General features: G+C 37.4%; 1 protein-coding gene across 1 annotated transcript in view; it reads left to right on the plus strand.

The window, feature by feature from the left end:
• The window catches only part of LOC150102411 (uncharacterized), a 415,154-nt gene that overhangs the window by 273,629 nt on the left and 128,815 nt on the right, over positions 1–12,710 (plus strand). Inside the window, exon 14 of the mRNA XM_090399571.1 lies at positions 4,200–4,257. Coding sequence (XP_090255697.1) covers positions 4,200–4,257 — 58 coding nt within the window. The remainder of the gene's footprint in view (positions 1–4,199; positions 4,258–12,710) is intronic.

Below are 12,710 nucleotides of genomic sequence, written 5' to 3' on the forward strand. Positions count from 1 at the left end.
GCACATTGCACTCCTCCCTTTCATTTGACAAACCTTACTCTACACAACTCACTTCAACCTACAGAAGATCAACCACCACTGCTCTCAGTTCTGACCTCCAAGCAATCCTCCAGTGGGGCTCAGATAACCTTGTCAACTTCAATGCTAGTAAAACCCAGTTTTGTCCTATAAAAAAAAGAACCATTTTCCCCCCAGTATTATTTTTGATATCTCTCAAATTTCCAGACAAGATGAGATTTCTCTTCTTGGAATTACTCTGACATTAGGCCTCTCCTGGCATAAACACATCACAACCATTGCATCCTCAGCTTCCAAAAAAACTAGGATTTCTGCTTTTGCTCAAGATGTTATTTCACCTCCAAACAGCTGTTAAACATATACAAATCACAAATCTGCCCAGCTATTGAATACTGCTCTCACATTTGGAGTGGAGTTACTACAGTACTAAGCCCATTGGAACATGTACAACTGCCATCCAACATCCTTTCACAGTACACCTTGAAACTCATTTCTTTTCCTCCTCCTCCATCCCTGCTATTGCTATACTGTGGAACAGTCTTCCCCCTGATATATTTCCCAAGGAATACAATATACAGGCTTTTAAATCAAATGTAAACAAGTTTCTCTTTTCCCAACCCACTACCCATATATATGGTACTAATATGCTTAGGTTGATCAACCAACCTCTTGTGTATGGGCCCAACATTAAAAAAAAAAAGACCCTTTCCAATACTTCATCCTTTTTGAAGATCACATGACCAAATCTGTGCATAGTAGTTCATATGTGACCTAATCAAGGCCTAATACAATAGAACAAGAATCTCTTAACATCTACAAGTCAGTATCTTCTGCATTATTATCAGAATTCATTGTGCTGTCCTTACAATTTTAGCAATATGTCCTCTAAATTTTAGATCCCTATCCATCATCTCATCCAGATCTTTTATTTCCTCCACCTTCCCCAATATATCCCCACCAAGCATATAATCGACATCCTATCTTTGTTTTACAAATTTTAAAATCTTAGTCTGCAACATTGAACTGAATCGTCACTCCTGTGTTCATTCATTTAGTCTATTCAAGTCCTCTTGTAAAGCCACAACATCTGCTCTACTCCTCATAGTTCTTCACAACGTTGCATCATTTGCAAACAACTGAATATCTCCATTCAAACCTTCTCCAATGTCATTAACATACAGGTTAACCAGCAATGGTCCTAAAACAATCAATTCAAGCACACAAACACCACTAGTGACTTCTCTCTTCTGCAATGTTGTTTCTCCATACACACCTTTCTGATGCCTATGAGACAGCCAATCTATAATTACTCATTATAATTATATAATTATACTGTATAATTACCCCATTGCACTAGTCTCATATGAAATCTCATCCATTCTAGTGTAACTATCAAGTGACATCATGTGGCAATCTATCAAAAGCCTTTGTAAAATCTAAGTATAGTACTACATATCCATCTTCCTTGTCCAATGCACCTGTCACCTTATTGTAATAAGTACCATACATTACTAAAATATGATCTTCCTTTAGCAAAGCTGTACTATCCAGCAAAGGAAATACCACTGTAGTCAAACCAATTCTGGATCTTAGTTCTCACTAATTTGTCCAGTATTTTAATCACAACACCTGACACATAGATTGGCCAATAATTTGAAGCTTGAATTCTGTCACCTCTCTTATGCAGTGACACAATCTTTCCCTCCTTCCACTCCTTTGAAACTTGATCCAGTGTAAGACTCATAAAACATGCATGACAAGGCAGATGTCAGCTCCCTGGCACATTACCTCAAATCACATAGTAATATAGCATCAAATCCCACAGCCTTGTTAACATGAAGTTTACTCAATTTGCCATATACCTCCTGCTCACTCACCTCCATATTCTCCTCCTCCTTTTCACTGCAGTCAAATTTTGCATAATGTTGTGCAGATGAGGATGCAATATCTTTAGAAACTGCTCATTTAACATCACAAGTATATCCTCCATTATAGTTATCCTTTTATCATTTTTACTGATCAGTATCATCCCTTAATAATCATTCATTCTTCTGCTGGCTACATATTGAAAAAACTCCCTAGTTTTTTTTTTTTTTTTGTTGTTGTTTGTTTGTTTCATTAGCAAACTGCTGCTCATACTGTGCTTTTGTTACTCTTTCAAAGCAAGTCACCTTCCTTGTCTGTACTTTATACTCCTCATTCAATCAGTTATTACCACTTATCATATGCTGCTTCCATAATACCTTCTTCTGCCACATTGCATGCTTAATCTCTTCTTTCATCAATTTCAACCACCTTATTTATATTTCTAATCCTTGAATTACATTTAGACATTGCTTCTACTAGATAGTTTTTGAATAGCACACATGTAGCATTGATCGCTTTTCCTCCCAACTCCTTATTCCATGATACAGCTGCAGAGTATCTCTGTAACTTTTCATAATCACCAGCCTTATAGTTCTACATATATCCTTTCCTTATAGAAGCCCTCTCACCAAGTAGAGGGAAATTTCATACCTCATTTATAATGAAATTGTCTGATGCAGTGATCAGATCTAAGATCCTTGATCCATGTGTGTCCTCTGTTACATATTGCCTAAGGTAGTTTGCCCCTTGAAAACTCAAGAACTTCATTTTATTTTCTTTCAGATGGTATCTCATCATCCTAATTTATATTACCATGGTTCAAGTCACTCATAATAATTACTCTTTTCTTATTTGCTTGCTTGTTTGCTTATACCTTTCATTGTAACTGCCCTCCATATTACCTGGTCTGTAGTAACATCCAACTAAATATTTCATTCTGCCTCAAAGCCACTGCCACTATTTTCCCCCTTGCATCTCCATCTTGCATGCACACAACTCTTTTTCTATCATCACCAGCACTCCATCTTCCTTTTTGCCTTTTCCGTCCTCATGAAAAACATCACACCTCTCCATTTCTATTCTTGTCAGGATGTTGTCCTCAACTAGCCATGTCTCACTTCTTTCAACAATTTTTGGATGAGTGAATTCATTCAATACAACAACTGCTTTCCCTTATTTCTGATACTTCTGGCATTGGTATGCAAACGTAACAGTTATTTAAATATAAAGAGCCAATAGGCTTCATTTTGGCGATATAAACACTATTCAAATTTGTTAAATATAACGCATTACTTCCTCTTCTAACATTGGTCTTTCTTACACTGTGTGTGTGTGTGTGTGTGTGTGTGTGTGTGAGTGAGAGAGAGAGAGAGAGAGAAAAAGGTTGATGCTGGAAGAGGAACAGGATGCATCCCGTTCTCATTATTCTCACTGATGCTACTCACTTCTCTGTTCATATGCACTCCTTCATTCCCTCCTGCCTTACTCTGATGCTCTTCTGCTTCGCTGCTTACTTACTCAGATCTATTCTCCACAGTTATTACTCGCTCTTCCAGCAATTGCCCCCTCCCAGATGACTCCCACCAAAACTATTCAAGTAGAATCTTTCACTTTTATACAGTTCCATTTGTCAAGATCATTCCACACATTCACAAACTGCACTGCTTTCTGTTCACATACTTCCAATAACATTCCTTTAATGATCTTTGCTCTTTTCTTCAACTGTCATACCTGGACTACACAATGACTACCTTTTCCTACCACACTATTATCTTTTATTCTCCTCAACAAACATAATATCCATTCTTACATTCTCTTTGTCTCCAGCCAAGTAATTTGTTTCTACTAGTAACTCTTTTGTTTGCTTATTCCTTAATCACTTCAGTCATGAGGAAGACAAACTTGTGGATCCTCTTATTTGTCATAGCTCATATAACTGAATCCATATATAATGCCATATGTGGGTCATTTATTACTTCTTTCATATATGGCCATTATTCATTCCAGTCTCTTCACACTGCAATTCATATATACAGGTCTTTTTTATTTTACTCTGTATATGCTTCATCTCTTGCCTCATTTTCACCAACTCTGTATATATTCTTGGGCCATTTTTTCACTAGCATTCACCATCTCTGTTATTTAAAAAAAAGTAGTGAATACTATTAGTTGAACCTTCAGCAAATATATTTTAAAAGATTTTAATTCATTTTAGGATTTTTCACTGATTAATATGCATATATGTCTTGAATTTATTGAATTTATATTATAATGATTGAGTGCTAAAACTTTTCAATTGCTATATAATACTACAGCTAAGAGCACATGAATCATCACCAGAAGGCAAAGCAGAGGAAATCAAAACTGAATATGGTAATATTGCATTTTTTAGAATTTTAAATGTATTATTATATTATTATTATTATTATTATCATCATCATCACCATCATCACCCATTATAAACTTCCATGTCATGGAAGTTTATAATATGCAGGAAGTCTATAATATGCAGGAAGACCTGCATATTCTGGTGCATTTCACTTGTTCACTGCTTTTTATGAATTCAACTGTGCATTTGCTTGCTAACTACTGTTTTGCTCACTTTCCGATAATGATCTCCTCTCCTTTCTCATCTCTTACTATTCTAGGAATATCTCTGTTATCTCCTGTATATGATACTCTTACCAGTTCATATCTCTCCTTTTCCTCTATTACCAAACTCTGTACATTGTACTTACATCCATGCTCTCTTCTCTATGGATATTCCATAGTCCTGATATTATCTTGTATGCATGCATGAATGGGAATTACATTCTGCATAACAGTTCCATAGTTCATAAGTTCCTTAGTTTCTTTGGCTGTAAATCCAAAACAACTATTTTGATAAATTTCTGTAAGGATTCCAAGTACTAAATTTCAATAGTGTCCATCTAGTCAGAATCCCAGAATAAGTTGTGGATGGATAGAGAGGAGGATGAAGAGATCGAGCTTCTTGAGTCCTCAGATGATGAAGAGGAAACTGAAAATGCAGGTCTTCCTCACACTGAAAGCTCACTAACAAATGAGCAGCTTCAGAGCTTTCTTAAGAAAGTTCAAGGCTTATCACAAAAACTGCTGACAGCATATGACTACACTGCAGACATCAGTAGCCTTATTACCCAGCTGGAAGAATTAAGAACTGTTCTGGCAGGAAAATGAGGAAGAAAAACCATCAATCTCAGGAAAATAATATACTACCTGATCAATGGGCTTGAATCTCAGCAGCAGCAGCATAATTATCTCTAAAATAAGTGAGGATTGCTCTGCCAAACAAAATAAAATAAACTATAGAGCACCTCAGTAAACTTTCTCTCACTAAATGCTAGAGAATGTGCCACACCACTGCGAAACTAACCTCCATTCCACCAGCAAAGCTTCAGATCAGCACTGGAAGAACTGGCCATATACCATGCACCACTGTCCTGCGACACAACTTCATGGATCAGGAGTCAGCATTGGAATCCATAAAAAAAAAAAAAAAAGCACCCTAAAATTAGGAATAATCGATACCTTTCTTGGGTGTGCAATATATGCACTCATTACAACTCAGACAGGAAAGAAAATACATATTATTAATATATACATACCACAAAGTGAAAAGCTTGCAGTGCAGGTACTAGAGTTCATCCCAAACCACCTCAGCAAGGTCGATGACCACCTCATACTTGCAGGAAATTTCAGCTGCACTCTGGATCCTGCAATGGACAGACAACAATGTCAAGACCATCGACTCTCACTAGCTCAGCTTTTCCAAGATGTAATCAATGACTATGAGCTGACAGATATCATCAGACACCTGCACTCACATAAAAAAAGTATTCTCCTGGAGGGCCAAAGGTGGTCCTACCAGAGTCCTATACCAGGCATGGCTCAGATACTATACATCCATGCACACAGTACCCTTCGTAAGAAGAGTCACATACCATCCGTTTCATGCATCAGATCATGATTCCATGCTTCTGAGTATTTGCATTCCTGGATACACTGGACACAAAGGAGGAACATATCGAATATTTAATAACAGTCTGCTAGAGGACACAGAATATCTCTGATATTCTGTGTCCTCTAGTAGACTGGAATACTATAGTTGCAATATGGTTACAGGCAAATTTATCGAAAAACAGTTAATCGAAAGACAATTCATCGAATGCAATTCATCAAACAGCAATTCATCAAACATCAATTCATCGAAAAAGCAATTCGCCGAATGACAATTTAATGAATGGCAATTCGTCGAAAAGGCAATTCATCGAATGACCAATTCCTCGAACGACAATTTGTCGAAAATGCAATTCATCGAAAAAACAATTCACCAAAAATTTTTCGATGAATTATGAAAGAATTCATCGAAAAGTCATTTTTCTTGCAAACTATTATTTAGAAAATGTTCAGTGACAATGCGGAACGTTACTCATGATACAGACAACATATGGAAGCGGTCATTGAAACGTAATAATTATTTTCTTGCATTTTAGAGCATTTAATGTAAGTGTACATCCACTTCATTGTACAGTTAGTGATTTATCTGTAGGGAAGACAGGAGTACCACATGCACTTATCTCCTGAATAACCTCGAACACATGTAATTGCAGTTAATAAGGGGAGGAATAGGCTAAGAAATTCGTTCTACCAAATTTTGTCACAATAAGTCTAGTCCGACTGAAATTAAAAATGTCATTAAATTTCATCCAGCCAGAGCGGAGTTGCGAATATCATTTCGAAACTTCTTTACAGAAATGTTATGATAAAAGTGATCCATTTGGAACTAAAACTGAACCATGCAGACAGTTTCTTGTTCTGAAAACTTCTGCGAATTCTGCTAAGTCTGCGAGTTATTGTAATACATAATTTCAACATTTTTCTTTGTAGCCCCGAATAGAGCTGAACTGAAAACTGGAACGGTTCGACATTTTTTTGTAAAAGTTTCAAATACGGAATCCAAATAAAATTTTTTCATTAATAAATGTAATAAATAAATAAATTTACTGAATGTAAGTTAGTAGGCCTAATACTGAGATGACTAGGCTTTTCCTCCTGGAAATAGTTTTTTTAAGGGGAAGGGGCGGAAAAATATGCTACTGCGCGTGGCGACAAAATTTCTAGGGTCGGCCCTGGGGCCAGTCCTGGTAAATATGGTGTTTGAGGTAGATATTGAAATCCCAAGTCGTATATTGTCTGTTGGATTTCATAAGCAGGTGCATTGTCCTGCAAAAGCAACACGCCCCAGCTTAGTTTCTCGAACCGATTTTTCCTCCTTCGATTCCTTCAGAGCTGCTGTAACAGTTTCACCTTTCTTGAGGTAAGGTAAGAATTACACCATCCATATCCTAAAAGACAATGGCAAGAACTTTCCCTGCTGACTGCTTGGTTTGAAACTTCTTTGGCCATGGAGAACCTTTGTGTCTCCACTCCACTGACTGTTGTTTGTTCTCTGGGTCATAGTGACGAAGCCATGTTTTATCAACGGTTAGAATACGAGCTAAAAAATTTCACGAGGATGAAATCCCTTTATGAAATGTTCTTTTAACATCTCAACTATATCTGCCTCAGTGGATATCATTCACTGCAACCAGTATGCCCCGCCAGAAAATCGCTTTCCGAACGAAGTAGGATAAATAGTAGTTATAAATAGTAGGATAATAAAAATATATATACCTCTCAAAATAATCCAAAACAAACAAACAAAAAAAATTGCACACACACATCTTTGCCCCCACACACCTTATAATTCATTTTTTGGTGAACTGTATTTTAGATGAATTGTTGTTTTTCGATCAATTGCGTTTCGATGAATTGTCTTTCCGATTAACTGCTCATCGGTGAATTGCTTTTTCGGGGAATTGCTTTTTCGATGAATTGCTTTTTCGATTAATTGTTGTTCGATAAACTGATTTTCGATGAATTGCTTATTTGATGAATTGCTTTTTCGATGAATTGTTGTTCGATGAATTGCCTTCGATGCACTGTCTTTCGGTAAACTGTTTTTTGATGAACTCTCCGGATACCTGCAATATAGTATTCCAAAAACTATATTGCAACTCTCGTTAGAGACATCAATTTCTGAGTGGTGGTCACTCTTTAAGGCCAAAGTGAGGGTATTTACCCAAAAATATAGTCACCAGAGGAATTTGAATAAACATTCAGTCCTAAAAAATCTGCAGTAACAACAGCAATTACATCATCTGGAATTTGAGGAATACCAGTCCCTAGAAGCCACCAAACACTCACACCTAGAGCACTCTGCAAGAGGAGCACTAATAAGAGCACAACGCAAACACATTAACTTTGCAGATGCACCCACAAAATATTTCTTCTCCTGGAGAAATGCCAACAAGAGTGCACCACTATATCTGCTATAACAACAGATAGTGGAAACATCATAGAAAATCATAACAAAATCCTGTTATATACTTTGCAGTACTACAAAAATTTATACCAAGCTAACGCCAACATCCATGGATGCCACTGATATAATTCTCTCCAATGTGAAAAGACTCTCACTGGCAGTACTCTCCACCATGCTCATGATTTGACAACTGCTTGCAGCTCCTTACCTAAAGATAAATCTCCTGGCATAGACGGGCTCACCACTGAATATTACCCATCCTGGGAACAGCTTGGTCCTATCATCTACAGAGTATATGTCGAAGCCAATACCAATGGCTTCCCAATCAACATGACAACATCTTATTAAGCTTATTCCAAAGAAAAGAGATGCGAAAAAATGAGAAAACTGGTGACCCATCTCCATCATAAACACCAACTGCAAAATAATATCAAAAGCCATTGTTGATAAACTTAAACCTGTTTTGAACGAAATAATTGATAGGCATCAAAGCTATTCCATTCCTGGACATTCTATCCACAAAAACTTACACTTCGTATCTCATAAGCATAGCCACCAGCAACAATGAAACGATGGGTCTTGTAACACTAGACCAAGAAAAAGCTTTCGACCACATTGAACATCCCTACCTATTCAACTGCTTAAAAAGCCTTCAGCTTTGGCTCAGGCATCATTCAGTCTATTAAGATGTTATATGCTAAAGCACACTTTTGCATGAAAATAAACAACAGACTCACCATATCTGTACCATACAGCAGAGGTATTAAACAAGGCTGTTTCCACTTTCTGGTCTTCTTTGCACAATTGCCATTGGGTCCTTTTTTGTGTAGAGTAAGCATGCTGCTAAGGGCATCCCGTCCTAACCTTTCTTACCAAGCCATAACCCTGACAGCATATGCTGATGACGTTACAGTTATAGCTTGCAAAGAAGAGAATATCTATAACATACAAACAGCATACCAACAATACTAAGCAGCATCACGAGCCAACCTAAATACACATAAAACCACAGGACTGTGGTGTGGCAAATGCCAAAACCGAACCGATTCTCCAATATCTGGTCACTGGTCCGCAGAGGGAAACAAATACTTGAGAATTTACGTAGTGGATAAGAACTGGGAAATGCTTAATAAACGTTTCAGACAAGTACTAGGAAAGTGGCCAGTAATACGAGCCTCTGCCTTCACAAGAGGGAGAACAATAATTGTCAACCAAATAGCCACCAGTTCCTTTGGCATACACTAAATATTCTCACGCCACCAGTGCAATTTATCAAATAAATACAGTCAACCATCTATCAATTCATATGGAACAAAACAAACTGGCTTTCCTACTCCAAGCTAAGTACTTCTCTCAGAGAAGGAGGACAAAACTTGACCTCCATTGACAACAGGATAACAATGTTCTGCACTCGCTTTCTCTTTAATACCCTACAACAGGAAACGGCATGCAAATGCACCACCGAGTATATTTTCACTTCTGCCACTAGAGGTCTCTCTTTCAACACAACCTTAACAATGACAACAGTGCACGTGCCAATGAATCTAACAGACTTCTACAAAGATGCCCTTCGAAGATGGAAGAAGCTAAACTTCCAGCACACAGTGAAGACAGCATCCCTTTCTGAAATCCTCATGGAACCCATCTTTCATAACACGATGGTAAGGAATCTCATCACTCAGAAAGAGATTTTCTTTCCTCCATTGAGCTGGTGAGGCATGAGGGTCTTGGGTGACATACTTTCTCTGAGATTCGCCTAGTGCTTTCCAAAATCGCACGCAAACCTGGAATATGGGAATCAGGCTGAGCAGATACACACTGTAAAATCTGCTTTTCAAGCTGCTATGCCTGATAGCATAATGGAAGAGGGGCTCAGCCCTCCTAACTCAGAACATCCGGTGCCTATCTTTCTAATAGAAACAAACATGCATGGGAGAAACTTACACCCTGCAACATAAACACCACTCTAACACAACAGTCGAAAAGCTCTTTATTGGAAAATCCTACATCATCCCACCAAACACTATTTCACTGGGACCTACCATATTGCACAAGAGCCACCAAACCTGACACAGATATTCAGTGGAGAATGCATAATGGAAACTACCCACTCCTATATTATGAACATTTAACCCAGATGCTTCAGATTACTGTCTATTCTGCTACCTATCAGGAACAGTCTGGCATATCTACTTAGAATACCCAATCAACAACCAATTAATCCATTTGTCTCAGGAAATGTCAGCTTTAACCTGCAGTAGTCTTTATACAGAAGAGGAGTATTTCAATCTTGTCCATGCAGAATCGAATAATCATTCAATCTGCAACTGCTTCTTTATCACTGCGAAAGTGGTAATATACAGCTTCTATCTTCAACATACAAGACCAGACAGCACAACAGCTTCACAGAGAGAGGCGGCTGACCATCTCCTTGCAGCCTTCAAATAAAAGGTGAGAAGTTGGATCCTACATGAGCACCACCACAGGCAAAACAACACCTTAGATCTTTTCCACCAAGACTGGAATCCATGGAATCAACTCCTAGCTGAGTAGGGTGACTGCATCACAGTCCACTTTCCAACATAGAAGTGACATCTTCCTCCCCTCCCAAAGAAAGGGGGAAAAAAGTTTTTTTGTGCTTAACAGGGTGAATAATAATCATCTGTTACTTTCATGTAAATATATAATATTGTCCTATAGCAACTGTTATGTCCTTATACAGTATCATATCAAAATAACTGTTAATAGCATGAAAAAACGTAATTCACGTTATAACAACTGTTATTCCTATGTAATATACCTCAACAAAGAATGAGAATGTAATTTCTCTGCCTGACTGCAGAGAACCAAAAACTAGTTAATCCTGTACATAAGATTGTGTAATATGCTTATGCACTAATCAAATGCTTCAAGCAAATACTTCAGACAAATGAGTTACAAGAATTACTTTCAGAGGGAGAATAACAATAATCATCAACCAAATAGTTGCCAGTGACCTCTGGCATATTCTAAAGATTCTAACTTCTGTATTCATTCATAAATGAGAGTTCACTTACGAGCAAAAAATACACCTCTCCCACACTTTGAGTTTCTTAGTACTGAACAAGAATTTTTGCTCTCTTAAGGTTTCTGCCTGGTCTCAGAAAAGAACCAACCAGTTCGAAACAGCTGTCAGGACAGTGAAACCTTATCAAAATGGACCAATAAAAGGCAAATATATAGACGCTTGGGCAGTGCCAATGTCTTCTATATGGTCTGCACTAGGGCAACTCGTAAATGTATTCCTGTAAGCTCTCTTTTTTTACCTTATTAGTCTGTGGTAAGGTTGTTTTTTAGTTAACTCTGGGGGAGAAGGAGAACAGTGATTTATTAGGAGAAAACACATTTGCCTTTCTTGCTGTAGTAAAACTAAAACTTTATTGCTATATTATATTGTAGGAAATAATACTATTTCGTACTCTCTTTACAAAACTTTCATAGAGTCCACATTCAGCTTTGAAATAATGCTGGATTTAATATTCACTTGATTTATATAATTGTGCATCACCGAAATGAAGCCTTTTGGCTCTTTATTTTAGTAAATATAATACTGAGTTTGGGAAAAGAAAGGAGAAAGTTGGTTTGCATAGAGTGCAGGATAGTCAAAGGAAGGTCACAATTGAGACTCATAAGCAGGTAAGAATCTTGTCAGATAGATGATGGGGAGATATTGCAGAAGGCTTTATGGAATGGAAGAACAAGAAGCCATTCCACAAAGCTGTATAAGAGTTTTGTTAGCATATCTCTGTTTGGAGGATTCTGTGATTAGCAAGTACGCGGAGGTGTAGAAATAATACTAATGACAGTATTTGAACTGTACAGAATAGTATTATTTCCTACAATATAATATAGCAAGAAAGGCAAATGTGTTTTCTCCTAATAAATCATTGTTTCCCTTCTCCCCCCAGAGTTAACGAAAAAACAACCTTACCACAGAACTAATAAGGTGCATAGTATCCTTATCAACTTTGTTCCTTCTTGCCTTCTCCCTTTTCCCATTTCATTCATAAAAATATTATTATTCTTATTACATAACATCTCCAGGGAGTCCAGACTCATTGAGGGAGGACACCTACTCTACAACTCTTCCCCAACTACACCAATGCCATATACCGCCTACCACTACTAGTATATCCACAGACAATCACAAACATCCATGCCCACAGCAGGATTTGAACCCACAGAATTTCTGAGCACCTAATTCATAGGTAGCCTTTATATGTTCATTTTAATTTTAATGTTATTCTAAAATCCCAGAACACAAAGTGCTAAGGCGACTTCTCGGACTTCTGGCTTTTAATGTATGATATATACCATCATTCGGTTGGACACCAGGTGGCATATTGTGTGTATAAAGTGGAATTATCACTCCTGAAGGATAAGTAACTTTTTCATATTTTAT

This window comes from Typopeltis vanoorti, chromosome 10 (genome assembly GCF_054136105.1).
Source record: "Typopeltis vanoorti isolate ZY-2024b chromosome 10, IOZ_Tvanoo_1.0, whole genome shotgun sequence".
NCBI lineage: Eukaryota > Metazoa > Arthropoda > Arachnida > Uropygi > Thelyphonidae > Typopeltis > Typopeltis vanoorti.